We start from the raw sequence: 26,858 nt of genomic DNA, 5'->3' as shown, positions 1-26,858 counted from the left end.
CCGAGGTGACTGACTGACAGACTGACAGTGGGGGCTCATCATTCATCCATCCTTCTATTTGGTGTTGTTTTTTCGGCGGCTGACGATATTAATTTAAATGAGAAACATCGCCTCAATTGTGAATTACTCCGTCTGCCCCCAATATTGATTATTATTTTTCGGGCGGATGTTTCATACTTCCAACCTGGCAGGCAGGCTGTACACCGTAAGATAATCAACTAAATGATTATTCACAACCCCGCCCTGCTTGCTGTCTCCTCCGCTACGTAAACACCACCAGGAGTAAGTCCAGTACGGAATACAGTAGCCGACACGAAAATCAAGAAAAAAAACGCTTTGATCCGCGATATCCTCAGCACAAAGCGACAGGCGGTGTTGGGTTCTCGTGCATCTCGCAACGGGTTCTTGCGGTCTGTGTAGTTTACCAGGTTATCAGCCATCTGTCGGTCAGTCCAACGATTCATTCAGACCAATCCCCCCCTTCCCCTCCCTGCAGCCAATGTACAGCATCATCATCACCACCACCCTTAATTCCGCGACCGAATCAGCACGCTCTGACCTCACCGCTTCAGTCTGTTGTTTGGCATCTTCGCAGCAACTAACACCACAGCATGCTTCCGATGGATGTCGACATACATCCGCCCGTCTGTATGAGTATGCAAGTATGTATATACATCTGGCGATAACGGTAGTAGGCATGTACTAGTATGTGGATAAAAGGGAAAAGTAAAATAGTAAGTAACTAGTTTAGCACCGGCACTGCTTAGGGTCCAAGTGACTCAGATGGTTTCAAATGCGTTTAGGCTTTTTGCATCTCGCGTTGGTTTTACAACTCATCCCATCCCTCCCCTACCCTCCCCTTCAACTCCCTTCTAACATGGGTTCTTTCTTGGGGGTAGTGGTGGTGGTGGTCTGGCGGTCAGGCAGGCAAATACCCGGGCGGGCGCCTCAGAAATTGGCTGAGACGGACATGGACATGGGGATTGTTGGCAGTGCTGGATTCTCGAGGCAAACAAGACGAGAATTGCTTGGGTTTCCTTTTTTTGCGACATCTGATTATTGTTATCAGCTCGTGCCGCGATAACAGAGTACATAAAAAAAAAAAAAAAAAAAAAAAAAAAAAAAAAAAAGGCAAAAATAAGCAAGCAAAGGAAAAGGAAATAAAGTAATTCGATAGAGGGTCATTCAGTACCACATATCCGCCCCCAGGGAAGCAAAGTAAAGTAGTCGGGTACCTAATCCATGCGCGGTATCCGCGGTGGATCCCGGGTATTCCCTTATGCCCTGCTACCTTACTCCGGCTGTGTATGTCCACTTCTCCATCAGAACCCGATAGGAAAGTCGCTACACTCTACAATACACTTCACATAATGATAGACTCTAACAGTAAGTATCCCCTTAAACAATAGGCGGCGCACAACTTCTTATTTCAACATCCCAACCATGGAACCTATCTTGCACGGATCCGACCCCGGATCCGTTGCTGTCAAGTTATTTCGTGTCCGGGGGACAGTTGTGTTCCCTGGGACGACCCAGAGTACATAGACGTGTGGTTCCCCGTTCAACAATCCACCCACCCCCGCGACCCACGCGTTTCTACCGAGATACTAACTACTAACTACTTACTTATCACCCTTCTTTACCCCGGACGTTGTGTACCACCGCCAAGCCCATTTATCCGCTCCGTAATCCTTACTCCTTCGGACCCGCGTAGGGGACTTACAGTTCGTCTCGTAAATAGTTATCTATGTACTGGCATCAATAGAACCAGAGTCAGCTGTGCCTGTCTGTCTGCCTGCCCCCAAATCTGATCTGACGGGCCGCACCACCCCCAGATTCCATCCACTGTCTGAGTTTGTCGCGGTCTGCCCTGTCCTGCCCTGCCTTGCTCTGCCCTGCCCCCCGTACAGCCAGTAAGTTGGGGGAGGCGAAGCAGTAACGGCCCCCCCCATGCCTCCTCCCTTTTCCTCCCTCTCATCGGCAGTTGTCCGTTTCAGCCCGCGAACTAGTCACGTCCAGTCACCAAAAATGGCCAGACCAGGCAACTCTGTGAAAGAAATCAACAACAACAACAACGGGAATATACTTCTTTCGGATAACTACAGTAGGCAAAAGAATGATCTTACTCTTTGTGGGAGTCCAGCCTAGCTGATGAAGATCACACTAGTTACTAGTAGTACTTCTCCGACCGTCGCGCTTTGTTAGAGTCGAGAGGCGAAATGCACGGTTAATCTAGGCGGGTAGTTTTTAGCCTTGCCGGGCGGGATAGTGCCTCGGCATCTGGGGGGCTTTGGATTTATCCACCCCTTCCTTAGTTACTAACTAGTACAGTATTTCTCTTCCTTTGTTCTAGTAGTAGTAGTTGGAGTAGTAGTAGTAGTAGTTTAATTCTGTCAAGGCACACGCAGGGCTGGATCGCTGGCCATCCTGTGATCAGCTGAGTGTTTTGTTGTTGTTGATGACTGACTAGTCGTACAGGGGACAGCGTGTTTCAGAGTTGGGGCTGGATGAGATGAATGGATGGCATTGTGTATGCAGTGTGCATCGAGTACTACAGTAGTACTTCTTAGTGGTACTATATTTAATGAACAACGAACGAATGGATGAATGACTCGATGCGATGCATATCTACGGAGTACATGTGCTGGCATGCAGTATGTGTTCGAAAGAGAGAGATATATATATATCAAACAAGCGGAGTGTGCTTTATCAATTCTGGGTCGCGATCAATCAATCACTATGCAATGCATCCTACTAAATTCATACAGTGTACTTTGTACTACTTCGTTGGTTGTAGTGGACCTGAACGAATGATCTAATTCTAGACTTCTTTGCATATGTACCCCTGGAACTAGTAGTCGCGCCAAAGAACTTCACTAAATTATGATCCCAGCTAGTCACTAACAACTTGCCTACCAACCGACCTTTGTGTGAAGTACGTTGGCCGATGGTCTGTCTCAGTTCAGCTCCACAACTAACAAACATGATGCAGTGTGAAAAGCATCCCAAACCGACACAACTACTGATCATCCCAGACAAAGTACGAGTTGCGATGCTAAAGTATCATCACGAGCACACCAACACCATGCCCAGAACGCCTACTAATAATAATGAAGATGTGATTCAGTTCTTTCTTTCTGAAATAGCATACGCTTTGACCGACCGGGCACCAGCCATCACAAGCCATCACAAGCACACTAGTTATTTGACCGTCTTGAATGGCTTCATACTACCGGTGCTGATTGGCGCTATCAGGTGGACAATGAAACGGCCCAGCGGGACTGATTGAACTGTGACAAGAAAGCCTGGCCTGTCAGTCCGTCAGTTGACGAGTAACATAGCCCCGACCGGGTGATTGGGAGCAACACACCCGATGCCGGCGCCCAGACCTCGGTTGCTAAAGAGGGTAGGGTAAGTTTCCTTTGAACCTGACTGACGGGTAAATGAAAAGGTACTAACCCGTCGACGGCTCTAGACCCTCGGCCCTAATTTCCCCGGGGGCAAATGATCAGATAGAAGTAAATCAATGATAGTCCACGATCAGTCAGTCACTCAGTCAATAGTCTGCTCATGCACAACTGCTTTTCTTTCACTCGCGGGAGTGCGGAACCCGCCTCCGATGAATGATCGAACCGCCGTGCTGGATTGGATGGTCTCCACCGCCCCAGCGATCGTCCCTTTTGGGATGAAGTAAATAAATAAAAAGTATTTTTCCCCTTTTGGGATCAGAGGATCGTCTCTTCCCAATCCGGTAGCTTTCTGAGCTCCCCGCCAACCCAAAGTACTTCCGTATTTCCTTCCCCCTCGCGGCCCTTTAAGACTCATCAACTGCAACTATTTTGGAGAACACGACGCGGGTAGACCCGCGGAACCGCGGTACAAACTGCCGGACCAGGACTGTAGCAGTGGAGAGAGCATGGGGAGGAACTTTTGCCCCCTTTTTGCTTTTGGGGAAAGTATCGCAGGTTCTTCAGGGTGCACCGTGAGCCGGACATCTCCCCCCGGCCCCGGTGGCTGCAGTAGTTCGCCGCGGGTGGAAGTCAAGCAGGAAAGTACTGGATACCTTCAGCTGGTCCTGAAGATACATCCACTCACTGTGAATGGATCATCATCTCGATGAAGGACGATGATGACGACAATGACGACTATCTCTCCATAGCTCTCTAGCTCTCTGAGCATGTGCATTCCACTCCAGCTGCACATTTCCTAGATTGTGTACAGCTTACTTACGTATGCACTTGCATACATAAGTACATTCCCGAATACTTCCTGGCCTCCTTGACCAGAAGTACTCCGGATCCCACTCTGGGGTACACCTGTACTTTACTTATTGACTTACTTTGCCAGTTCTCCACCCAGGTACATCCGCGTATGCAAGCCTAACATTCCAGACTGTCCCCGACCTTGGGTACTGCAAAATGCAAAATGCAGTTCCGATCGAGGCGATCCATCCAACTGATTGGTGCTGACCCCCTTGTCCATCGTCATCCCATGATCCCGGATACCCTCCTGCATTTTCCACCCACCCACAGCTCGTCATGCAAGGCATGCTCCCAGCTTACGTGGTGATGCCTCGGTGCTACCCCTCCATGAGCGGTGTTTTGCACTGTTCCCTCCCTCCTACCACCACCACCTTGCTAATCTGCGGTACTGCGTCTGCAGGGACTGTCAAAGCTCCCAAACAGCGGTGATTCACCGCTTCCCCCGTTATTGGTTCTCATGATGCCATGCCATCGGTTTCGTTGGTCGGGCGAAACAATCAACCTTTGTGGTGTTTGTTATCGATCTAGCGCTTGGGTTGGACTACCTTAGGCATCTGAAAATTGATGCATCCATTCATGGTGGTTTCGTCTTGATTGGGAATCGGGACTTTTGCATCGCCGACCGGGGGAAGGGGGTGCCCTCCCCATCCCTCAATTATGGATGAAACATTGGAAAGGCACTAGAAGCTAGGACTGAAGATCCAGGAGCGTGGTCTTGGACTCCTCACAACGCACACCCTGGCTGCCCCGCCCACGGCCTTGCGCGGAGTTTAAAGGTACCACTTGCTCCCCGGAGTATCTGGGGATGGAGAAAGCACATACCACACCGTCCGGGGAGGACCACATTTGCTGCACCACATTCTGGGACGGGGAACGGGTCCCGGAGCACGGATTGAGAAATAAGGTGTACTCCTCGCAGCGGATGTAGCAGACGGATGCCTGACTGTGGTTCCGTCTGCACTGGGTTCCCGGTTTGGCAACTAGAGCTTCCCAGCTTGGGGATCCACGACCCTGCGACGGGTCTTTCTGAGCAGTCCGGAAACAACTTCCCCGGTTGATCCTCGACCTGTGGCTCGCACGGGGGGAGACCGATCATATGTGTGGCGTCGCATTTGGAATGTGTGGTATATTTATCTGGCTACATACAGAGTGAGGCGAGGTATGTGGCGAGGGTGAGCGGGGACAGGTGGCTTGAGTTGACATACACAGTGATACTATGCTTGGAACTGATCTCCGGATAGGGCCGTCTCCAGAGGTCAAAGGGAGGTACTATCGACATGACGGCACGGAGTCCATGCGCTCGGTTGAGTCAGTCTGTCACTATGCCTTGACTCGTTTCGTTCTATTCCCGCCACCTGCAACATAATCGGCAACTCCGCAGTTTGAGCAGGTTTATTGTTGGTGGGCGTCGTCATTTACTGCTGTTGACACCAGAGTTATCCTTTCTCTCATGTCCATCTGACCACGACTATCAAGCTTACGATAGCGTTCGATATCGGCATGCGCTCCGTTGTTCCATGCAGCGACCGACCGCTTAATCTCTGCAGGAGTCGTCCTACGCGGGGGGTCTGTAGACAAGGCCATTATACTCCGTCTGGTTACGAAAGTGAGGTTGGTCGGTGCAACGTGCGGGCGGGCAGTGCTGGCGCTGACGTTTCATTCTCGATCATCTACACGGACACGCGGAGACGCCGCGGATTGCGATCCCCAGATGGGGAAGGCCGTACGGGTCAGCAGGTAATCACTCGCGTGTTACACGGAGAGCATGAGTAGCATGAGTAGGAGTCGTATTATTGGAGCCTCATCGCAGAGCCGCGATGAAAGCATCACTCTTTGCTCGATTCGTTTGCTGAGACCTCGTAAAGCTTTCAGCCTTGTGGAAATGATGCTAGGGTTCCATCGGGTACGATAGCGGTCGGAGTTTATTGAGAATTATGATGATGATGACGATGATGATGATGGACACGTTGACATGGATTCATCCACATTTACCCCATATTTCTGGCACGTCGCTTGACACCGATCATCTTGACAGCTGCTGCTGCTGCTACTACTACCTCGGGGTGGCAAATACGCCAAGGGCGGTTAGGATATACTCGTGATTGTGACAGTAATCTTCATGTTTACTATCTCGGTTATATTCAGACAGAGTAAATGGATATAATTAGCCACGGCATAGTACTCCGTAATCAGGTTGGCATCTACACCGTAAATAAGTATGCCATAGTAAGCCACCTCATCCCACTCATTACAAATCGATAGTAAATATATTTACCCTCGCACAAGATAATAGCCACAAACCCACCGTCCGTCGGCCCATGTAACCACCGATTTACTCTATCTAGAATGGGAAGTGGTGACACAGCAGTGGAATGTAGTACTTCTTTGGATATTCTTTAAATATTAAATACTTTAACTAGTTGAATAGTTATTCTTAATCCACTACAAATAAACAATGAATGACTCAATGAATGATTAGAAATTCTAGATGAGCACATACATACATACATACGGAGTACATACATCAAGCCTTATCGTACAACCGGACATCCCCGTCATCATGATGACGATAAAGATAATAAAAATAATAATATAGTAATAATAATAATATTCATCCCACATTGACACGGAGGGGTAACAAACCAGTAAAGTATAGTAGTGTGTGTTCTGGAACGTTTCCACGCAGTGGTTGATTAGAAATACTATTATCTATTTTTCCTGGTTTAATATCTTGATTTATGGTGATTTTAATACTATCAATAATGTTTATATTTTCATCCCTGTCATATTATAACTAACTAATCCTTAATGTTATTATTCAGATTGTCTCAGATATGACACCACTGCACTGCTGCAGTGTTGGTTAGTTGGTTGGGTACCCAAGTAAACAGATTAGTACTAGTAAGCCTAACGAACATTCCATCGTTCCATCATCCCTCATCCATCATCCATCCATTCATGATAAGCTACTACCCTTGAAACAAGTGGGGGTGTTGTCTGTCTGTCTGTCTGACCGGGTAGATCGGTTAACACGGAACTATTTACTTACTTAACTCTTCATGACACATGCTAGCTAGCTAGCTAGCATATGATAATATCAGAGAATGATAATATTCAGGAAGCCGCTTGTTGCGCCGCGCGCGGTCGGTCGGGAGTTCGGCAGATATATTTATCTACTACTTAGGAATTATTTGTTGGTGACTGCCCACGTGTTGATGGGATAGGAATATATTTCATTCATTCCTTCGTTACGAAGTATAATCCATAAGGAATGTAGTAATGTTATCGGGAGATGTCGGTACTACTACACAGTAAGTAAGAGTACTGTAGTATTCACTAGGTAATGGATAAATAATGAAGGATGAGAATAAGGATGAGGATGAAAGCTAACTGACGGACAATATCCGATGATGAATAATTCCACCAATTAAATAATTAATCTCAATCCTAGGTACCGTCACTTTGTTGCTTACCTTATCTAGCTCATGAAAGAAACAAGGATCCCCTCGTTCCAGAAGCCTTCCAGCCTTCCATCCTTCTCACGCTCCGCTTCTTCTTCTTCATCTCATCTCATCGGCTAATTGCATGTGAGAATTACCCAGGTAGTGTATGTGTCACGGCAACCGTTTACCGTTTATCCTTCCCTTCCCTGTTCTTTTTTCCCTTTTCCTTTTCCTTCCGTTCCCGCTAGTCTACTAACTAACTACCGAAGAGGGGGGGAGGGGCCGTGAACTGGCGGTGAGGGAATGAATTCCATGTACGGAGGGAGTCTGGTTGTACAGTTACGTTACTTGGTGTGATCGGCACACACGAGGGGAAAAGAGTTTGGTCATGGTTACGCCGTTGGTCTAAGGTTTATTTTCTCTTCTCTGTTTTTTCATTGTGTAAAGGGTAAATAGTGTGGGTGTGGGGATATATTCCTATTCAAGTGGAAGGGTGTTGGAGAAGAGCAGGTTTTGGGGATGTATGCCGTAAGTAGTGGGATGGAGGTTGAGTTACTATTCCCGCGGCGGATAGAATATCCACCACTACTTATTTTATTTGAGGATTTAAACTGATATGGAATATCTTTAACTTTCCATGACCGTTGAAAAAACAGGATAAAAAGCAAAGAAAAAGAGGGAATAATAGAATCAAGAATAACCGTTATCCCACGGGTCGGTGTCTGTAGCCGGTCAACAACGGTTAAACTACTTACGTAGTTTAACAACTAGATTGGGAATTGATATCCCCTACTTCCTACTATTATCAAGATAGCTACTACTACGTATATTGTATCATCCTTGCCGGGAGGTTGTGGCTTTGGGTTGAGCGGTGAAAGAAGTACTACACTTATTTCTGTTGTGTTTCGTTTTCTTGTTTGCTGTGGATGGTTGCATCACTTTATTGAACTCTTTCTTGGTTTCTTTCTTTCTTTCTTCTTCTTTTTCGGGTTTGATGTTGGTTGATGCGGTGGGACTACTAGACTATGATGATGGATGGATGGATGGATGGGTCTAGATCTAGACCTCGGTGGGGGTGTGGGTGGGTTGTTCTTTTGTTGTTCTTTTGTTCTTCAATGCTGGTGGCGCGGAGCGGTGTGCGATTATCATCTTTGTATATCATTTTTTTATGGATGATATTTATAGGATTTCAAGGAAGCGAGTGTGGTTGAAAGGGTACTTTATTCTATCATAATGAGAGGCTCGTTTTAGCTAGTTTGGGTAGTTATTGCTGGGAGATGTAGGTTTACATGATGATAATGAATAATTGGTATTTGCACTGGTAGGATTTATCTATTTGGTAGAGTATAGCTGTATCCTGCGATGCCTGGATACTAATAATATCACTATGAGATGGGCATATCTCGCACATCATAGTATGAATGATGTCTCAAATATTGCCGAATCCCGGTGTTCATTTAACAAGGTTGCTAGATAGAGCCGTAGAAGAAACAACTATTGGAATAATGACCTGTTGAATATCAACTAACTCACGGAAATGGGGAGATATCTAGGAATAGCACAAGCTTCCTCCGTCGACTAGTATGGAGCATAACACGATATGCAGCTCCGTGCACATGTGGATCTGAGCCGATATCTATCGCCTCCTTCGAGAATATTACCAATGCGCTAGAGTAGAGCCTCAAGGCATGACTAGTGCACGTACTAGTCTGATCATGTCTACATACTAGTATATATTAGTGGAAAAAGCCTGACCTATGCTTTTGTCGGATGTGTCTGGTTATCGAGGTCAGCCCCATCATGGGCTTGGTATTCACATCGTTCCCTTAACTATATGTTGTCCTGCTCGATACTCAGCATGTGGCTGCTGTATGACTAGCATGACTGGTTTGGAGCATATGCACTGTGATGCCAGGTCCACTCCCTGTCATCGGAACGCAGGTCAATTAGGAGGTTAATACCCTCCCTCTAGTATCCCATTGGTCTTGATGGGCTTGAAGATCTCCGGGATGCTCTAAAGCATGATTGGCATGAATGGTATGCCAGTTCCTGCCAAGGCAAAAATCCCGAAGCAGAATGGTGACTATAGAGCGTGATGATCCATCTCATCAATTCTGCTCGCAAAGTAACCTATTTCCCTATACGTTAAGGTGAGCCAAAATTCGAGCAGGCAGCTCTCAGCTCTCCAAACTCCGAATCCTTCAATGCGACGAAGCCGGTGTTATCGGAGTTATGGGCATTCCTGTAGATCGGAGTTAAGGCTTGATATTTCCGAACTGCACAGTATATAGTGTTGAACGTGACAGTGGTTGCAATCACTCAAGAACATCTTAAAACTGCGTGAATATCTATTAGTCTGTACCAATCATGTCTGCTGAGCAAAAGTTGGTCCTGATCACAGGTACTTCTTCCAGCCCAACAATTGGTTTCAACTAACATCTCCAGGGGCAAACCAGGGCATCGGATTCGAGACGGCCAAGAACCTGATCCTCTCCGACAACTACCATGTCATTTTAGGCTCGCGAGACCCAGTCAAGGGTGAAGAGGCGGCCAAGACCTTGCAGGCTGTCCCCGGTATCAAGGGCAGTGTCTCGTCAATTCAAATCGACGTAACTGACGATCAGTCTGTGGATGCTGCTGCTGCCGAGATCAAAGCTCAGTATGGACGACTTGACATCCTAGTCAACAATGCTGCCATGAGCTCGATGAAGCATCCGCCAAGTCGAGAGGCTATGCGCCAGATCCTGGATGTGAACGTGGTCGGAGCACTTAGCACGACAGAAGCATTTCTCGACCTGCTTCGGAATTCATCTGAGAAACGTCTTGTATTTGTATCTTCGAGTACAGGCTCCATTAGTCGTGCGGCAGACCCGTCATCTCCCTTTCACATAGCCAGTGCTACGGAGTATCGGGCCAGCAAGGCTGCACTGAACATGATGATGGTCTTGTACATGTGTCGCCTCAAAGATGAAGGTTTCAAAGTGTTTGGAGCCGATCCAGGGCTGTGTGCCACGAATCTCACCGGTGATCCTGAATCACTGCGACGACGTAATGCTGCAGAACCATCTGATGGAGGAGAGAGGGTGGCGACGGTGGTGAAAGGGGAGCGGGATGATGATGTTGGAAAGGTGCTGGGAGTATATGGGGTGTCACCCTTCTGAGTAGTCTTTTGATATGTATCGCTCGAGAGTGTATATTAGTCTGTATATTGCAATGAGTATGTGTATAGATTGCAAGCAAAACAGTAGATGGCATCAAACTAAACCAATCATGTCCTGTGCCTGAATGAGTCATGGCCAGTCACGAGACCCAGCCCAAAGCGGGGATGACGGCGGTGAAGCCAATCGGTGGCAGACCGTCAAAGCAAGTCGTTATAATTTGCTGAAAAACTGGTGGGTAACCATCCAGACACTTTATGCCACCACCACGATTACCCCTCGTTTGCCGGTCGCTCTTTTCATCACGCCGGTTCTCTCGCTCGGCCATCATGGAGAGTCGCCAACAGCCTCCCTGGCAGCAACCCCCTGCTCATCCCGACACTCGTCTGCCCTCCCTCAAAGTATGGAACTCCCTCACCAGATCTAAGACGCCCTTTGTGCCATTGGACCCCAAAGGCCGGAAAGTTAAGTGGTACGCTTGCGGTCCGACAGTCTACGACGATGCGCATCTGGGTCATGCCAGAAACTATGTCAGCACCGATATCCTGCGTCGAATCCTCAGGGATTACTTCAAGTTCGACGTCGAGTTTGTCATGAACATCACCGATGTCGATGACAAGGTATGTGTCATTACCCCGCCGATACAATAGCTTCTCGAGGATTGACTCTGGCTCCAAGATCATCCTGCGCGGTAGACAACAGCACTTGTTCAACAAGTACATTGCCGAGCACCCCACCGTTACGCCCGATGTCCTCGAGACCGCCCGCAAAGCATACAGCGCCTACATCAAGAAGAACCTTCCCCTGGTCGATCCCGAAACCAAGCCGGAGAACTTTGTCGCGGAAGCCGAGAAGGTCTATGGAGTTGTTCTGCAGGGAGGGGCCCTGGAGGCAGACAAGAAGCCCGGTGATGCGGAGGTCAAGATTAAGATGCACATTAAGACTGTGACAGCCATGACGTCGGCGATTGCGGAGGCCACCCAGAAGCTCTCGGGCATCGATGCTGCCTCCAGCAAGGCTTTCTACGACGCCGCCCAGGATGTCTTCTGCTTCTACCTTGATGTGACGGAGGGGTCTACAATTCCTGGCGATGCGCACGAGATCTTCACGAAACTGACGAAGAAGTACGAAGATCACTTCATGAGGGATATGCGGGATCTCAACGTCCTCGACCCTGATGCTGTGACCAGAGTCACGGAATACGGCCAGCAGATTGCCGACTTCGTCGAAAAGATTGTCGCGAACAAGTTCGGTTATGTTACCTCCGATGGCTCCGTCTACTTCGACATCAAGGCATTCGAAGAAGCTGGAAACCACTATGCGCGACTCGAGCCTTGGAACCGCAACAACCAGCCTCTGCTGAGGGATGGCGAGGGCGCACTGTCGCGAGCAACCGAGAAGAAGTCTTCGGATGATTTTGCCCTCTGGAAGGCATCCCGTCCGGGTGAGCCCAGCTGGTCAAGCAAGTGGGGTCAAGGACGACCAGGCTGGCACATCGAGTGCTCGGCAATGGCATCGAGCTGCCTTGGTAGCCAGATTGATATCCACTCCGGTGGTATTGACCTTGCATTCCCTCACCACGACAACGAGCTTGCGCAGAGTGAAGCCTACTGGTGCGAGCATAAGCAGCAGTGGGTCAACTACTTCCTGCATATGGGCCACCTGTCCATCCAGGGTTCTAAGATGTCGAAATCTTTGAAGAACTTCACCACTGTCAAGGAAGCTCTTGAGCGCGGTGACTACACTCCTCGTAGTTTGAGAATTGTCTTCTTGCTTGGTGGGTGGCGTGATGGTGTCGAGATCACCGATGATCTCATCAAGAATGCCTCGTCTTGGGAAGAAAAGCTCAACAACTTCTTTGTCAAAGCGAAAGACCCCTCCAGCTTCCGCTCCTCCGACGAGGCGCCGACTTCTTCATCCGAGACCTTGGCACAGGCCCTCAAGTCCACACAAGAAAAGGTCCACGAATACTTCTGTGACTCCTTTGACACCCCCAAGGTCATGGCCGCCATTTCTGAGTTGGTCACGACGTTCAACGCTCTTGACAGCCAAACCCTGGATCTCAAGGTGGTCGAATCCATGGGTACATGGGTCACCCAGATTGTCACTATCTTTGGTTTGAATGGCGCGGCCTCTCCTGATAACTGTGGCATCGGCTGGGAAGGCACTGACATTCCGGAAGCAGCCAAGCGTTTCCTATATCCATTGTCTGCCATGCGTGACACTCTGCGCCAAGCTGCCATGTCTGGAACTCCCATCACCGCTGAGCAGGTGAAGGATATTGTGGACACTTCTGCTACCAAGGAAGCAACCGTGTCCGACTCTGACAAGCCCTACTCCGAAGTCCTGGACAACTTCACTTCTCAATTAGCCTCGCTAAGCTTGGACGATTCTAAGCAGGCTTCCAAGGACATACTTTCTCTCTGCGATCGCTTGCGTAATGTCGATCTATTTAACCTGGGCATTTACTTGGAAGACCGCGAAAACAAGCCCGCGCTCGTCCGTCCTGTCACCAAGGATATGCTGCAGGCCCGCGAGGAACAGGCTCGTAAAGCCTTGTTGAAGCAGCAAGAGAAGGAGAAGCAAGAGAAGCTTGCCCAGGAACGGCTCGAGAAAGGAAAGCTCAATCCCGTGGAAATGTTCCGCACCAGCGAATACAGTGCCTGGGACGAAGACGGCATTCCCACGAAAGATGCTGCGGGCGAGCCTCTCGCCAAGAGTAAGAGCAAGAAGCTCCGGAAAGACTGGGAGCGCCAGAAGAAGGCCCACGAAGCCTGGCTTGCAAGCCAGAATGGAAAATGATAGATTATACGAATCAATGAATAATACACCATCCATCTTGGTTGACCCAGAAGGATCATCAAATTTAAAGTCCGACGTGCACCATCATTTGAAAGTCATACATTCGTCATCTTGACCTAGAAACTCATCGTTAGGTAACCATGCCAGTAGCACTACGCACCAGTTATGAGACAGCCATATTCCTCTCTGCAGCTTGTTCTGTATCCTCGATGTACATCCACGTTCATTTCAGAATCCCTAGCCCTGGAAATCTCTTGACCTCCTGGAAACAGGCAACTCGATACCACCCAAGGTTTACAGACACTTGTCATCAGACCATCCTATGATGGCTCTCGACAATGCTAGACGTGTCTACAGTGAGTACCATCCATGTCATGTACTAGATCCCGTACTCACCGTTGGCGAGTAGTGACGCGTAGTGTCACGGCCCGCATTTCCCAAGATGCAACCAAGCTTGACAACCTCCCACTCGAGGTATATCATCTGATCTTCTCATATCTTGGTTATTTGGACCTTTGCCCCTTGCGTTTCACCTGCCGAAAGTTTTACCAAGTGTGTGCCGACCCGCTCAACAAGATCAATCTTCATACAATCTGTACCGACCTTTCCCGGCGGCATGTGCGGCAGTTGATGACGCTCACCGAAAAGCAAGCCTCAGCTATTAAAGAATTGTCAATATGCAGTTCTTCTGGAGGACCTCTGGGCCTTGGTTATCGTGTTCTCCCGTCGTGTCCCCTGAAATCCCAAGCCTCGGAAGACTTGCGAAAAGTCGTCAAAAAGCTCACACAATGCCGCATTCTCCGGATCTCTGCAGTGGATATTAAGCACATAGACTATCAATTCGCATGGATGGGTGCTATTGACATGACTTACTCAGTGCTATACGCGTTTTGTGAGACTAAAAGTTCCCTAAATTCGCTCACATTAGATTTCAGGACAGATAACTTACCCTCGCTTCTACATGGCGGTCTTGAGAGTCTCCCGTCCTATGCTGTCTCTGATCGCTTCTATGGAAGTTTAAGAGTTACCGACATATCACTCAAAGTCAACGCAAACATAGCAATCAGCCGTGGCTTTGTAAAATACATCTACTTCCACTATATACCCCCTACCCCTACGGAGTAAATGAGGTCTCACTTGATCTTGGAAAAGCCTATGCAGAAGATGTCGTTTATGATGTCTTGGAAGGTAAGTATTTTCGAATTGGACCTCTGGCGGTAATCAAACTACACAATGTTACGGGCATGGGCCATCGCTTGCTTGAGCCAAAGTTGAATAGGTATTGCCATAGTTTGCGGGTCCTGACTATGGAGAATATTATCTTCAGATATACCTGGTGGCGGAGATTCTTGCGCGACTTGAAGCGGAAATACTTTCGCCTGGAAGAGGTAGATCTGTCTTGGGACGTGCACACAGGTTCGATAGTGAGTCCATCCCTTCAGTCTTTAATGTCCTCGCTTATTGAGTCTAGAGCACCTCACTCGTCACTCTTTGGAATCGTAATACAATCATGGACCACAGTCAGACGAAGGTGACCTACACTGGACCTGAGGGACATGGTGCCCTTACTGCTCTTGAGGAGATAGCCTGTGAAGACCCTCTATCCGTACTCCTATGACTCTGACTGGATGAAGAGTATGAATATTTGTGCCATTCTTGCGATCAAGTGTATGGGTGGGATGAGTAGGATGAAGTAATGTGCTCTAAACCGTTTATCGAATCATCTGGGATATTTATTACCAGAAACTTAGTGTCTGACTCGCCAAAGCGTTTGATGAAAAGCTGGTTTTGACTATTGCTAGTCCAAAATTTCATTCTCGTAGCCATGCCATCCTTAAACCCAGAAGAATAGGTCTGCAGAGAGTGTCAGAGCAGTATAGTAGAACTCACCGGTCACCTGCTCCCACGGAGAGTTCTTCCCCTGGATCTGCCCACCAAGTAGCTCTCTCCCTGATGCCACATCACACAACCAGTCCAAGATAGAGTTTCGCAAATTTGCTATGGGTGGAACCATCCCGAAGAAAGAACTTGTCTTTATACTCATCTGTCTTTTTAACGGAGATGTTTCGTTGATAATGTTCCTTCCTACAAAGGAAACCCTTCCGGCTACGCAACGAATATCACACCACTTCCATCACTTCCATCATTTTCTACGATGAGCTCATCCTCATCATCTGCCAGCCACAGAGGAATTAGAATACAATATGGTATCTTTGTCTAATCCTGCTTAGGGGAAATATGCTACTAGATTTAGATTATGAGATATTCCACTATCGTGCCAGCGATTCCTATAATTTTTGCAAACGAGGGTATCAAAAGCAACCAAGAACTGGTATGATTCAATGCTTATCATTGCACTTGAGATCAGAAGGGCTGACATTGTAACAGTGGCGTAGTGCCAGCTTCACTAAAGGACAACGAACATACATCATACCACTTCATTCGTCCACTTCGACTTCTCACGACTCGCAAGTCTAGATTCAATTCTCCACTAATAACCTATCGAACTCATTATAACACTTGATTCGTTCATCTCAGCTCCCTACAATATGCATCAAAGAACTCGTTCTCCACTTGAAAGCCTCAACCTCTCCCTTCACAAACTGACTAGCGACAACAAGATGCCGGTGTTCCATCTTCACCTCTCACAAGAAGCGAAGCGCCAGAGAATACAGGACAAACTAATCGCAACCCATGCTGGGATTGAGCAACACTCAGCTGGATATTTGAGGCCATGGCAATTACTGAAGCTGAAGATCGACGCATCTGAAGTCAACATGAACAGCAGAGATATAATCAAATTCAAACCGTGCTTTTTCTCCCCATTATCGACTGACACTATACGGACATGCCTCTCGAAGCAGCTATGCAAGAATACCTCAGATGGAGGTAGCTTAGGCTATGCAGGACGTGGAATCACATGCTCAAGTGCAGCCACTCAATGCCCACTTATCCTTGATCTCTTCCGAGAGAAATATGCCACCTCCGTCCGCAAAGGTTTCTGCTTGGATAACCTGACAACTCTCCGCGAGTGTGGGTAAGTTGATACGAACCTCCCATATGTTCATTTGCTTAACTAACACACTGAGTGAAGAGCCACTAGTAAGGGCAAGTGGAAGCAGCAGCCAGGCCTCGAACTAGTCGAAAAGCTTTCTACCGAGAGTTGGCAAATACTGCGCATTCTAGAAGACCTGGAGCATGAAGTGCCCCATGCTGTATGCGATATCCGTCAGAATGTTCAGATCGATAAGACAAAGGGGCTCACAGTGGCCGAAGTGAAGGCCATTATGAGGGTTATGGCAGTCCGCATAGGGCTGGACTGCTACCGGCGGCATTCGATCATGCCAGTAAGTCATTCACAAGCCCCTTTCTAATCAATCTGGACACACATCTGACAAAAGCTTAGATTCTGGCTATATCATACTTGAATCGAAAGCAAGGACGGATTTTGCAAGCACACCATAATGGAAAACGGGTTGTCATCCAGTACACCAAGGTGCTAGAGCTTGATGGACTTGAGCATCACCCTATCGAGCTCTTCCTTCGCTACTACTGCAGCCAGCCAGTCGGAAAGACCGCCAATAAGCAGAAAGATTTATCATCAAGATAGGGCTGGAACATTGGTCCCACTGAGGTCCCACAATCCAAGAGAAAGAGCATCACGCACAAGTGAGATCTAGGCTCTAGATTGCGAGCCGTCTTTGCATTAACACTATCACGGTTTCGCCCCCGCCAAACTTGGCATTGCACCGGCGATAACGCTATCGGTCTTGTTTCCCAATCGGAATGATGCACGCCTTATCAAAACGCTTGACTCTCAATTTACTCGGAATGTGGCGAAGGAAAAACAATTCCCAAGAGGAATCAACTGACTGATGTGACAAAAACTCATCGTATCCGACGATTCGCAAATTGTGAAGATGCCTCGAGCTTCTTCAAAGGTCGCATCAGCTGTGTAACATTACAATTCACGAGGCCAGCTTCTCCGCATTCCGGGGGTTTGATTGCAGGGTACCTCGGCCGTTATCAAGATAGACACTACCGACATGCTTCTTATCGGCTTTGTTACACCTGCCCAGACGCTAACGACGCTCAGGTGCTGCAAGACACCACGCGTGGCGATAAGGACTCAAGCTTTCTCTTGATCGGCCTGCTCTTAAAAGGAGGGGTTATGTCCTCCTGCGATGTCGGCGGTATCCCGCCTTCATCTACTCGGCTTCAGGGCCATATTGACAGATGACTACTACTGCGGAGATGGCTTCCAAAGAGCTGAATGAGAAATCGTTCAAATCCCCGCAAATCAGCGCGGACGTTGAGGTGCAACAAGGCGGCTTCGAAGAAATACAACCGGACTTTGACCTTTCTGAACAAGAGAAGGAGCAAAATGATTTTGACTATGAATCAGAGCATTCGCCATTCCCTGAAGGTATGAGGCCTTTCACATACACACTGACCCATCTAATGGGTGACACGCCTAGTACGCGCCGTCGTCCCTGAGACGGACGACCCAGGCCTGCCCGTTAACACATTCCGCATGTGGGTGCTTGGATTCATCTTCACCATCGTTGGATCGGGGATCAATCAGTTCTTCTCGCTTCGGTACCCGTCGGTTCATATCGTGTCGTTGGTAGCAGAGCTACTTGCCTATCCGTGCGGCGTCTTCCTGGCCAAAGTTTTGCCTTTATGGACCATAAGCCTCGGACGGCTGGGATCGTTCACCCTCAACCCAGATCGCCATTTTAACATCAAAGAACATGCTCTCATCGTCATCATGAGCAACGTATCTTTCGGCTATGGAAGCGCAGATTCCACCAATATCATCCAGGCATCGAGCGCTAGGTTCTACAATTTCGGTCTCTCAGCTGGCTTCTCTGTCCTTGTGGTCCTTTGCGCACAGCTGCTGGGATTTGGAGTGGCCGGCCTGGCTGCACCATGGCTAGTTGAGCCAGCAAGGATCATCTGGCCCCAGGTCCTTTCGAACTGTGCCATGCTGGAGACGCTTCATTCGCGTGCAAACACCGTCGCCAATGGCTGGAAGATCTCCCGTCTGCGGTTCTTCCTCTACGTCACCGCAGGTGGTTTCGTATGGTATTTCTTCCCAGGACTGATGTTCACTGCCCTTTCCTACTTCACATGGATCTGTTGGATCGCTCCTCGCAATGTGGTCGTGAACCAGTTATTCGGAATGCAGACTGGCCTGGGACTTAGTCCTATTACATTCGATTGGAGCCAGGTTGCCTACAACACGAACCCCCTGCTGTCACCATCCTGGGCGGCCATCAACGTGTTCGCCGGCTTTGCCCTGTTCTTCTGGATCGTCGTTCCAGGAATCTACTACTCCAACACATGGTTCACAGCCTATCTTCCTCTGATGACTGCCGACGTCTATGACCGCACCGGCACAGTCTACGACACAGCCCGTGTCATCAGCGCCGACAACACCCTAGACGTCGACGCCTACCGACAATACTCACCCCCATACTTACCCGCAACATACGCATTCGTCTACGGCCTATCCTTCGCCTCCATCACCGCCGTCCTCACCCACATCGGCGTCTGGCACGGCAAAGAAGTCTGGGCCGCACTGAAAGGCAAAAACAAACTCGACATCCACGCCCGTCTCATGCGATCCTACAAAAAGACCCCCTGGTACTGGTACGCCGCCATCATCGCCATCATCACCGCCATCGCCATCGTCATGGTCGAAGTCTACCACACCAAACTCCCTGTCTACGGCGTCTTCCTCGGCCTCATCATCCCCGCCATCTACATGATCCCCTGCGGCATCATCCAAGGCATCACCAACGTCGACGCCAACCAACTCAACGTCCTCGCCGAATTCATCGGCGGCTACATGTTCGAAGGCAAGCCCCTCGCCAACATGATCTTCAAAATCCTCAGCACCGACGTCGTCGGCCAAGGCGTCTACTTCGCCATGGACATGAAACTCGGCCACTACCTCAAAATCCCCCCTCGCACCCTCTTCATGGCCCAAGGCCTCGCCACCATCCTCGGCGCCCTCACCCAAGCCGGCGTCACCATCTGGATGCTCGGCCACATCCAAGACATCTGCTCCTCCGACCAATCCGACGGGTTCACCTGTCCCAACGGCCGAACCGTCTACTCCTCCTCCGTCATCTGGGGCCTCGTCGGCCCCCGTCGTCTCTACTCCGTCGGCCGCATCTACTCCTCCCTCCTCCACTTCTTCTGGATCGGCGCTATCGCCCCCCTCATCACCTACTTCCTCTACAAATACACCCGCAAACAATTCTGGAAATACGTCAACTGGCCCCTCATCTTCGTCGGAACTTACAACGTCCCTCCTGCCACGGGTATCAATTACTCCAGCTGGGCCCTTGTGAACTTCGCTTTCAATCACTTCATCAAGAAGCGCTTCTTCGCCTGGTGGAAGAAATACAACTATATTCTGGCTGCTGCCCTCGATACCGGTCTCGCTCTTAGTGGCATCGTCATCTTCTTTTGTATTTCGTATCCCGGCGCGGTGTTTCCTGATTGGTGGGGAAATACTGTTTATGTTAATACTGCGGATGGTGAGGGCGTGGCGTATAAGTCTATGCCGGAGGTTGGGTATTTCGGGCCTGCGAATGGGACGTGGAGTTGATGGGGGTTGTGGTTGTTTTGTTATTATGATTGTGTCTGTTGTTGGTGGGTGGGTGGGCTTTGTATGTATCTAAAATATCGAACTCTTAACTGTTGTGATCACTATAGCATGGTCAATTCTCCATGTTTCCCTTATTATTACTTACGAGTAGGAATATCAGGTGATAGTAGAGCTGGACAGTTTAGTAATAATACTCATTTCCTTCTAACGAATACATCCACCGCAATTAGAGGTTACTGACACATTGTTGCTTTCATTTTTATATGTTGTAAACTAATGTCACATTCACACACAACATACACAATATTACGACAACTATGACTAAGACGGTCTACAGCAATTGCCTACTACAATGAAACATGTGCTTGCTGTTTTTCAATTGAGCAAGTATATTAAATACATGGCTTTCCCCATCCCACCGACGATATCCGAGTAGCACTGACGACATTATGAAAAAGAACAAAAAAGAACAGAGCGAACTAGAAAGACATATCCGAAGAGCAATGATGAAATAACGAAAGCTTGAAACTCGAATCCAACCGGCAGACCCAGAGTGCGTAAAGATTGGCCGAGTGGCCAGTCAAAGCCTGGCCCTTCGCAGTCGATACAATTGACTCACGCCGTCATGTAGAGTCAAATGCTAGATGGGGCATTTACTAGATAGTTTATTAGCTCCGGTTCATGTAATAACTCGTTGAGAAAACTTACGGAGATCTCCGCCATTCCGAGGTCTTCGCCGCCGTTAGCGGCAGGCTGCTGGGGAGCAGCACCGTTTGCTTGGGCATTGCCCTCCGCAGGGCCAGCATTCTCGTTGGTGGTGGAGAAGTAGTCAACCATCTCAGCATCAAGCTCCTCCACAGTCTTGGGCTTAGGGCGGTTGCCACGGCCGTTAGGGCGACGAGCACGGCCCTTACGGCCCTTGGCACCAGCAGCAGCCTTGGTAGCGGTAGCGGGCTTCGGTTGGGGTTTGGTTTGCCTTCATCGCGGTTAGTCATGATCCCCCAGTAGCAGATAACTGTAGAAAACACTTACGCAACGCGCTCGCCCAGAGGCTTGGGGACGGGGACCTCAGGAGCGTGGGAGGCGTCGACGACAACCTCGATCTAGTACTCGTTAGTGTCCATACGTAAAAAAAAAGTGATCGTGAAGGAAAAGCCCACCTTCATGGGTCTGCCATCAACGAGGAGTCCATTCAAGTCCTTAGCAGCCTTGGCAGCTGTGTCGGGCTTGCTGAACACGATCGAGGCAATACCACGGCTCGTGCCGTTTTGGTTGTAAGTGAGCATAACTCGCTTGACAGGACCTGCGGACTTTGTGAAATATTCCTATACCAGGAGACCAAATTAGTATGTCGAGCCAACAGATTGTAGAAGGCGCAAGGAATCCCGAAGAGCCAAAACATCGAAGAACGCGTGACACCGGCTTGAAACGCGATACCAATGAGCACCAGCGAGCACACAGCGGCGGTTAGTAGTAATCAGCGGATGGCCGTTCATTCCAGAACACCGAGACACTGTCATATCCGGAGCACAGAGCTGCTAGCGTTTATACCAGAACCACGACGATGAACTCCCTCGAAAGCCTTCACTGTATCGTGTGTCCCGCTTCCAAACTAACCCACTTAGCAGTCGTCATCGAACTTTTCGCAACCAGACAAAGGGCTGGCCTTTAGAAGCTACGGACTGTGTAGCCAACAACCTTTGCCCGGGGACAGACAACACGAAGGCTACGTGTGCGGCAAATCCATGGTTCTGTTCCCCCAGAATCTCTCTAGCAGCCCATGATAGGGAGAACAAGACATGATTTGTCTCACGGAGGTGATATGGGAAGATGCGTCTTTCCTGCCCGATTTCGAAACATTTCCCATACCGACCGCCGGTAGCATGATGCTTGACAGTTGATCACTTGCCGAACTAGTCGGTCACTGCTGGTAGGCTGATGCGCTCGCTGATGCCCGACACCTCGAAATGTGGAACTTGTACGGGTGTAGCCAATCGGATTGGTTTCAAAAGATGGTGTGTTTCAACAACCATCTGTGGCACAGTCTGCTGCGTGGCTCCAAAGGCAAAGATCCGCCCGAGCTAACACGACTTTCGCAAGACTACGGCAGAACTCCAACTTCGGCGGACTCGCAGGGTGCCAGCGTGCAATTACCGCATGCGAAGTTTTCTGAGTTTGCTGCCTATGCTGAAGACCAAGAATCCATGACGGTGATATAAGAATATATATAGATAACGTGGCAAGGATCGAAACGCGCGCGAAAGCCGTTGCGCCTCGAAGGTTTCGAGAAGAAAACATGGCGATAGAAACCCAAGGCCAAGGCCTTTCGATCAACATACCTTGATATTGGCCTCGTTCACATCGGAAGGCTAGAAACGTTAGTAGATGGTCATCGATTTAGAGCAGGATGGATACTCACCAAGCCGCTGACCATGATTTTGCTTTCCGTAGAGACCGGGTGTCCGTTCTGGACAGCCTTTCCAGGCGCCTTGGCAGCCTTGGTGGTCTTCTTCACACCTCCGACCGGGACAGAAGTGTTGGCAGCCTTGGGAGCCGAGCGACGAGCGCGACGGCGAGCGCCCTGGCGACGGCTGACGAGGATCTCGTCGAGAGACTTGTCCAACTTGGCAGACATGATGAGAAGCGGAGTATGAAACTTTGTAGAGTTGGGTGTCGGTAGGTGATGAGATTTCACGAGAGTGTTGAGTGTTACAGGTGTTGCGCCACGGAGAATCGCGACGCTGGGACGGGCTTGTTTCTGGAGGCAACGGTGTCCAGAAGCTGGCAGATTAAACTGGACGACGGGCAGGAAGCGAGAATGTCGCGTTGACTGTTGAATTGCAGCGCGTGGAGATAAAAGCTGCAGGGTGGGTTGATGGAGATGTCGGGAATGGAGAGGATGGATGGATGGAGGATGAAAGGGAAGGGAAACGGAGGAGGGATGGAGAAGATAAGCAAAAGGGAAAGGCGGGAGGTTCAGTTCCCTTTCAGTTCGTCAGCCGGATCTTCTTCCCAAAAGGCTGAGCCACCTGCCCACCGCGCTAGTCCCCATTGGGCCCATTGGGCCAACACTGCAAACAACACTGCCTCCCTTTTGCCTGTGCCCAAGCAGATCATGGCTTCATCTACAACTTACTGCAAGCTAATGTGACAACGCTATCCAACTATGCAATCTAATCTCGTATATTCATTCCAATAAAGATATGAGTCCAGACTCATAAGCTCGCGCTTATCTGTAACCTTCCGCTGCCGCCAAGAGCCCCTGCTGCCCAAAAACTCAATTAGAGCAATCAAGCCCAGTCGAACCCGAAGTTGCATGGAAGAAAAGATGATAATGTATATTTACGAGCAGGGATATTCTCGGGGAGATTCTTCATATCAACAGAAACAGCTCAATCCGCTCAAAGCTCCCAATGAAGGGCCAGTCCCGTAGTCAACATTAGGACGAAATAAGCTCAACCGGTACTTACGATCATCCCAAAGACGCCCGCCATCCTACCCAAACGCCGTTCACAATATGAAAGGAAAGAAACCCGTATTCAGTGGCATCATGGAATCCACTGTTCTTGTCACATAAGCCAAGACGCAGATGCAAGCAATCGTCTTCAATGTTCCTCAGCTCTTCAAGGCTTCGAGGCGTCCCCGCATCTGCTCGAGTGTCGCTTCTTGATCCGCGAACTCGTCCTCCGGTTCTGGAGCCTCTTCCAATGGCTTCTCGGGCTGAACCCCTTCGACCTGAGACAGCTTGCCGTGCAGGATCTCCTGCAGGACCTTGTCGACCTCCTCCTCTGCTTCATCTTCTTCTTCCTCCAGCAATTCGTTGTTCGGGATGGCATCATCGACCATCTCCTCGATGATTCCGGCCCGCACCAGTTCCGTTGACAGCTGACGCATCGTGGCATTCAGCTCGGGCATCCGGACCAATGTATTGACATCCTTCATGATGCCCGTCGACTTCTTCAAGCTGCCTTGAATCTTCCGAACTGAAAAGGCCTCGTTGACCTGCATCTGAACGCTCTGCAGTTGGGCGCGACTGGTGTGTAAACGGGTGGACTGCTTGCGAATGCGAACAAGCTCTCGCGCAAATGTCTTAGCCTCCATGTTGGCCTGCTTGGCCTGGGAGGGATTGCGCTGGGCCCGCTTCGATGAATTCATGATGTACTGTCGTGTCTTGCTTTCCAGAGTCTTCAGTTGTGCGATGTCACGATCCAACTGTCGCGTATTGGCGCGGATAAGCTGATTACATTTCCTCATCTAGATACAGCAATCATAGTCAGCAGCGCGCCATGTCGCTCATTAGGATAGGCACTTGCCTGCGTTTGAGGATCCGGCCCGAAAAAGACTGCTTTGAGGGTCTCCATGCTGACTGGCGCGAGGATGATACGGGTTCACAGATCGATATCTATAGCTGCAAAAATGTCTACTTTGGCTTGAAGCGGGAACAGTCGGGTGGGAGTTTGTCAGGGTGCTGAATCGGTCAAATCTGAAGTGACCTTGCAATACGGCGGGGTGTGAAATCGAGGTGGTCAAGGGTCTTCCCACACACTTATGCGGTGAAGAAAGTGGCAGTTGATCTTCCGACAATGGAGAAATACAGCCGATGGAGCAAGCTGGCGGGGAAACGTGTGGTAGAGGCGCACCAACCCGGATGTGGACTATTGCATGGCTGCTGGCTGCTGCGGTGCCTGGGCTCCAAGATGGGATGGATGGAGTGGATGTCTGGCTGTTCCACTCGGCGGCTGAGTCAGCCAGATATGGACGGGGGCAGTGACGTCGCTGGGCAGCGTTGAGCCTCAGGCACCCAGAGGCCGCAAACAGAACAAACGGGCGGCGGGAGAGTTCCAGTACTTTCTAGCATTCATTACTAGTGACTCGCCGGCGATCAGCAGCTAAGAGCAACCGCCTGCTGCTGCAACTTCACTATCCGTCTAGCCCCCGACATCATCCCCTTCCCCCATCACCTCCCTTCTTTCGCTTCTGACGAGATTGCTACATTCTGTCCTTCTAAACAAACCCATCCTATCCGCTATCTACCATCATAATGCCCGAACTCCCTCAGGTCCACCCCGAAGGTGAGTTTACTCCCCCTCCCGTCCCTCATTTCCTTCCCCGCTCTGGATTTTCATTTCTGGGGGTCTCGGCTACTGGGAAGCATCATGCCATACAACGGCCTTGTTGTCTCTCATATTATCGCCCTGCCTATATTTACATGCGTACATTCATCTCGGCGAGCATAAGGTACTGACAAGGGTGTTTACTAGTCACATGGGCTCAGCGCTCTTCGGATAGCGACCCCGAGCGCAACTACCTCTATGTTAGCATCAAGGCTGCTGATGTTGCCCGTTCTGACGCAACCCTTGACATCAAGCCTACCAATGTTACTTTCACAGGCAACTCCAAGAAGGGCGTAAAATACCACGTCTCTCTCGATCTGTTCGCCGAGATCGACCCCGAGAACAGCAAGGTCAACCACAGTGACCGCGAGGTCGAGCTGGTTCTGCGCAAGAAGGAGCTCAAGGAAGAATACTGGCCGCGTCTGCTGAAGACCACCCAGAAGATCCACTTCTTGAAGACCAACTTCGACAAGGTATGATAACTGGTTCTAGTTTGCATGGATCTAGGAACAGGGAGAGCTGACTAAGAGACAGTGGGTTGACGAGGATGAGCAAGACGAGGTGAACGAGGACGACTACGCAAACAACTTCGGAGGCTTCGAAGGTCTTGGAGGCGAGGGTGGTCTCTCCAACATTGACTTCTCCAAGCTTGGTGCCGGTCTCGGCGGTGATGCCGGTGTTCCTGGAGAGGAAGAAGAGGTATGTTGTCCACCAAACTTCACCAATTGACGAAGAAGTCCAGTCACTGACACTATTAGCAGGAAGAGGAGATGCCCGAGCTGGAGGAGGGCGAGGCCGAGGGTGCCAAGTCTTCTAAGATCCAGGAGGTTTCTTAAATGCTATGCCCTTCTACTGAGATAGGCAACGACTACTACGCAAGCAAGTAATCAAAATAAAAAAAAAAAAAAGCAAATAACGGCGAGCGACGAATGCTGTAACTTTTGAGCTTTTCTTTTACCTATACTATACCGCTGATGACCACGGTTTATGGTTTGGAGCTACCTGGCGCACTTGGACAGGTTTGTGGCCTGCCTCGAGAGGCGAAGGGAAACGGAAAAGGAATTTTGAAGAACTATTTCCTTTTATTGGTATTGAAATGACGAGATGACTAGCAAGAATATTTCTCTCATAATGCCCATTCCTGGACTGCGATCCAGGCGTAGAGAAGAAGGTCTGAGAGTCGGACCGTTGAACGAGACTTGCGACCGGACAGCGTAGAACACCACCACCAAGTGTAGTTTGCAGTGCGTATCTGTCGCGTGATTAAAGCCCAGAAATTAGCGGCAGTCGAACCAGACAATCAAGTTCACTTCTGGCGAACAGAAAAAGCGCAAAGAACAAGAACCTGTCTGGTGAGGAGTTTGGTTGGAAGGGTGAGAAGAGAGGAAGGAGGAGAATCCAACTCGATTGGCGGAGAGGCCGATTATGTGAAGTTGTTCCGCCACACTGGCAAACCC

General features: G+C 49.4%; 10 protein-coding genes across 10 annotated transcripts; 6 read left to right on the top strand and 4 right to left on the bottom strand.

Annotated features, from left to right (window-relative positions):
* Positions 1–153: 153 nt before the first annotated feature.
* On the bottom strand, positions 154–559 carry BO79DRAFT_14418 (uncharacterized protein). Its single transcript, XM_025678370.1, has one exon. The coding sequence runs from the start codon at positions 462–464 to the stop codon at positions 231–233; it is 234 nt and encodes a 77-aa protein (XP_025539673.1). The 5' UTR covers positions 465–559; the 3' UTR covers positions 154–230.
* A 2,201-nt stretch (positions 560–2,760) lies between these two features.
* Positions 2,761–4,721, bottom strand: BO79DRAFT_228307 (uncharacterized protein; the record flags this gene model as incomplete). The annotated part of the gene is made up of 10 exons (XM_025683956.1): positions 2,761–2,871; positions 3,071–3,098; positions 3,171–3,229; positions 3,390–3,432; positions 3,611–3,716; positions 3,982–4,075; positions 4,191–4,206; positions 4,340–4,411; positions 4,531–4,606; positions 4,652–4,721. The coding sequence occupies 10 exons, from the start codon at positions 4,719–4,721 to the stop codon at positions 2,761–2,763; spliced, it is 675 nt and encodes a 224-aa protein (XP_025539672.1).
* A 5,351-nt stretch (positions 4,722–10,072) lies between these two features.
* BO79DRAFT_245271 (carbonyl reductase) lies at positions 10,073–10,866 on the top strand (the record flags this gene model as incomplete). Its single annotated transcript, XM_025685458.1, has 2 exons — positions 10,073–10,106; positions 10,151–10,866. 2 exons carry the CDS (start codon positions 10,073–10,075, stop codon positions 10,864–10,866), a joined length of 750 nt encoding a protein of 249 aa, XP_025539671.1.
* A 257-nt stretch (positions 10,867–11,123) lies between these two features.
* On the top strand, positions 11,124–13,740 carry BO79DRAFT_208974 (cysteine--tRNA ligase). Its single transcript, XM_025682505.1, has 2 exons — positions 11,124–11,483; positions 11,542–13,740. Exons 1-2 carry the CDS (start codon positions 11,193–11,195, stop codon positions 13,663–13,665), a joined length of 2,415 nt encoding a protein of 804 aa, XP_025539670.1. The 5' UTR covers positions 11,124–11,192; the 3' UTR covers positions 13,666–13,740.
* A 250-nt stretch (positions 13,741–13,990) lies between these two features.
* BO79DRAFT_265265 (uncharacterized protein) lies at positions 13,991–15,391 on the top strand (the record flags this gene model as incomplete). Its single annotated transcript, XM_025686868.1, has 5 exons — positions 13,991–14,021; positions 14,219–14,688; positions 14,733–14,857; positions 14,945–15,089; positions 15,137–15,391. The coding sequence occupies 5 exons, from the start codon at positions 13,991–13,993 to the stop codon at positions 15,281–15,283; spliced, it is 918 nt and encodes a 305-aa protein (XP_025539669.1). The 3' UTR covers positions 15,284–15,391.
* Positions 15,392–15,934: 543 nt separating this feature from the next.
* BO79DRAFT_14370 (uncharacterized protein) lies at positions 15,935–17,737 on the top strand. Its single transcript, XM_025678340.1, has 4 exons — positions 15,935–15,997; positions 16,054–16,702; positions 16,760–17,012; positions 17,072–17,737. Exons 2-4 carry the CDS (start codon positions 16,215–16,217, stop codon positions 17,273–17,275), a joined length of 945 nt encoding a protein of 314 aa, XP_025539668.1. The 5' UTR covers positions 15,935–15,997; positions 16,054–16,214; the 3' UTR covers positions 17,276–17,737.
* A 182-nt stretch (positions 17,738–17,919) lies between these two features.
* optD (small oligopeptide transporter, OPT family) lies at positions 17,920–20,287 on the top strand (the record flags this gene model as incomplete). Its single annotated transcript, XM_025678524.1, has 2 exons — positions 17,920–18,091; positions 18,144–20,287. The coding sequence occupies 2 exons, from the start codon at positions 17,920–17,922 to the stop codon at positions 20,285–20,287; spliced, it is 2,316 nt and encodes a 771-aa protein (XP_025539667.1).
* A 344-nt stretch (positions 20,288–20,631) lies between these two features.
* Positions 20,632–23,185, bottom strand: BO79DRAFT_172759 (putative RNA annealing protein Yra1). The gene is made up of 6 exons (XM_025679644.1): positions 22,707–23,185; positions 22,627–22,656; positions 21,448–21,612; positions 21,320–21,390; positions 20,996–21,263; positions 20,632–20,943 (listed from the first exon to the last, which is right to left on the bottom strand). Exons 1-6 carry the CDS (start codon positions 22,920–22,922, stop codon positions 20,941–20,943), a joined length of 753 nt encoding a protein of 250 aa, XP_025539666.1. The 5' UTR covers positions 22,923–23,185; the 3' UTR covers positions 20,632–20,940.
* A 568-nt stretch (positions 23,186–23,753) lies between these two features.
* Positions 23,754–24,740, bottom strand: BO79DRAFT_14342 (ESCRT-III subunit protein VPS24). The gene is made up of 2 exons (XM_025678318.1): positions 24,601–24,740; positions 23,754–24,541 (listed from the first exon to the last, which is right to left on the bottom strand). Exons 1-2 carry the CDS (start codon positions 24,646–24,648, stop codon positions 23,903–23,905), a joined length of 687 nt encoding a protein of 228 aa, XP_025539665.1. The 5' UTR covers positions 24,649–24,740; the 3' UTR covers positions 23,754–23,902.
* Positions 24,741–25,198: 458 nt separating this feature from the next.
* On the top strand, positions 25,199–26,289 carry wos2 (Hsp90 cochaperone SBA1). Its single transcript, XM_025682504.1, has 4 exons — positions 25,199–25,359; positions 25,549–25,874; positions 25,936–26,100; positions 26,163–26,289. Exons 1-4 carry the CDS (start codon positions 25,329–25,331, stop codon positions 26,235–26,237), a joined length of 597 nt encoding a protein of 198 aa, XP_025539664.1. The 5' UTR covers positions 25,199–25,328; the 3' UTR covers positions 26,238–26,289.
* The last annotated feature ends 569 nt before the right edge of the window (positions 26,290–26,858 follow it).

Source organism: Aspergillus costaricaensis (genome assembly GCF_003184835.1).
Source record: "Aspergillus costaricaensis CBS 115574 unplaced genomic scaffold BO79scaffold_15, whole genome shotgun sequence".
NCBI classification, from domain to species: Eukaryota; Fungi; Ascomycota; class Eurotiomycetes; order Eurotiales; family Aspergillaceae; genus Aspergillus; species Aspergillus costaricensis.
Note: the sequence above shows the minus strand (reverse complement) of the source record. Positions and strands in the feature narration are given on the sequence as shown.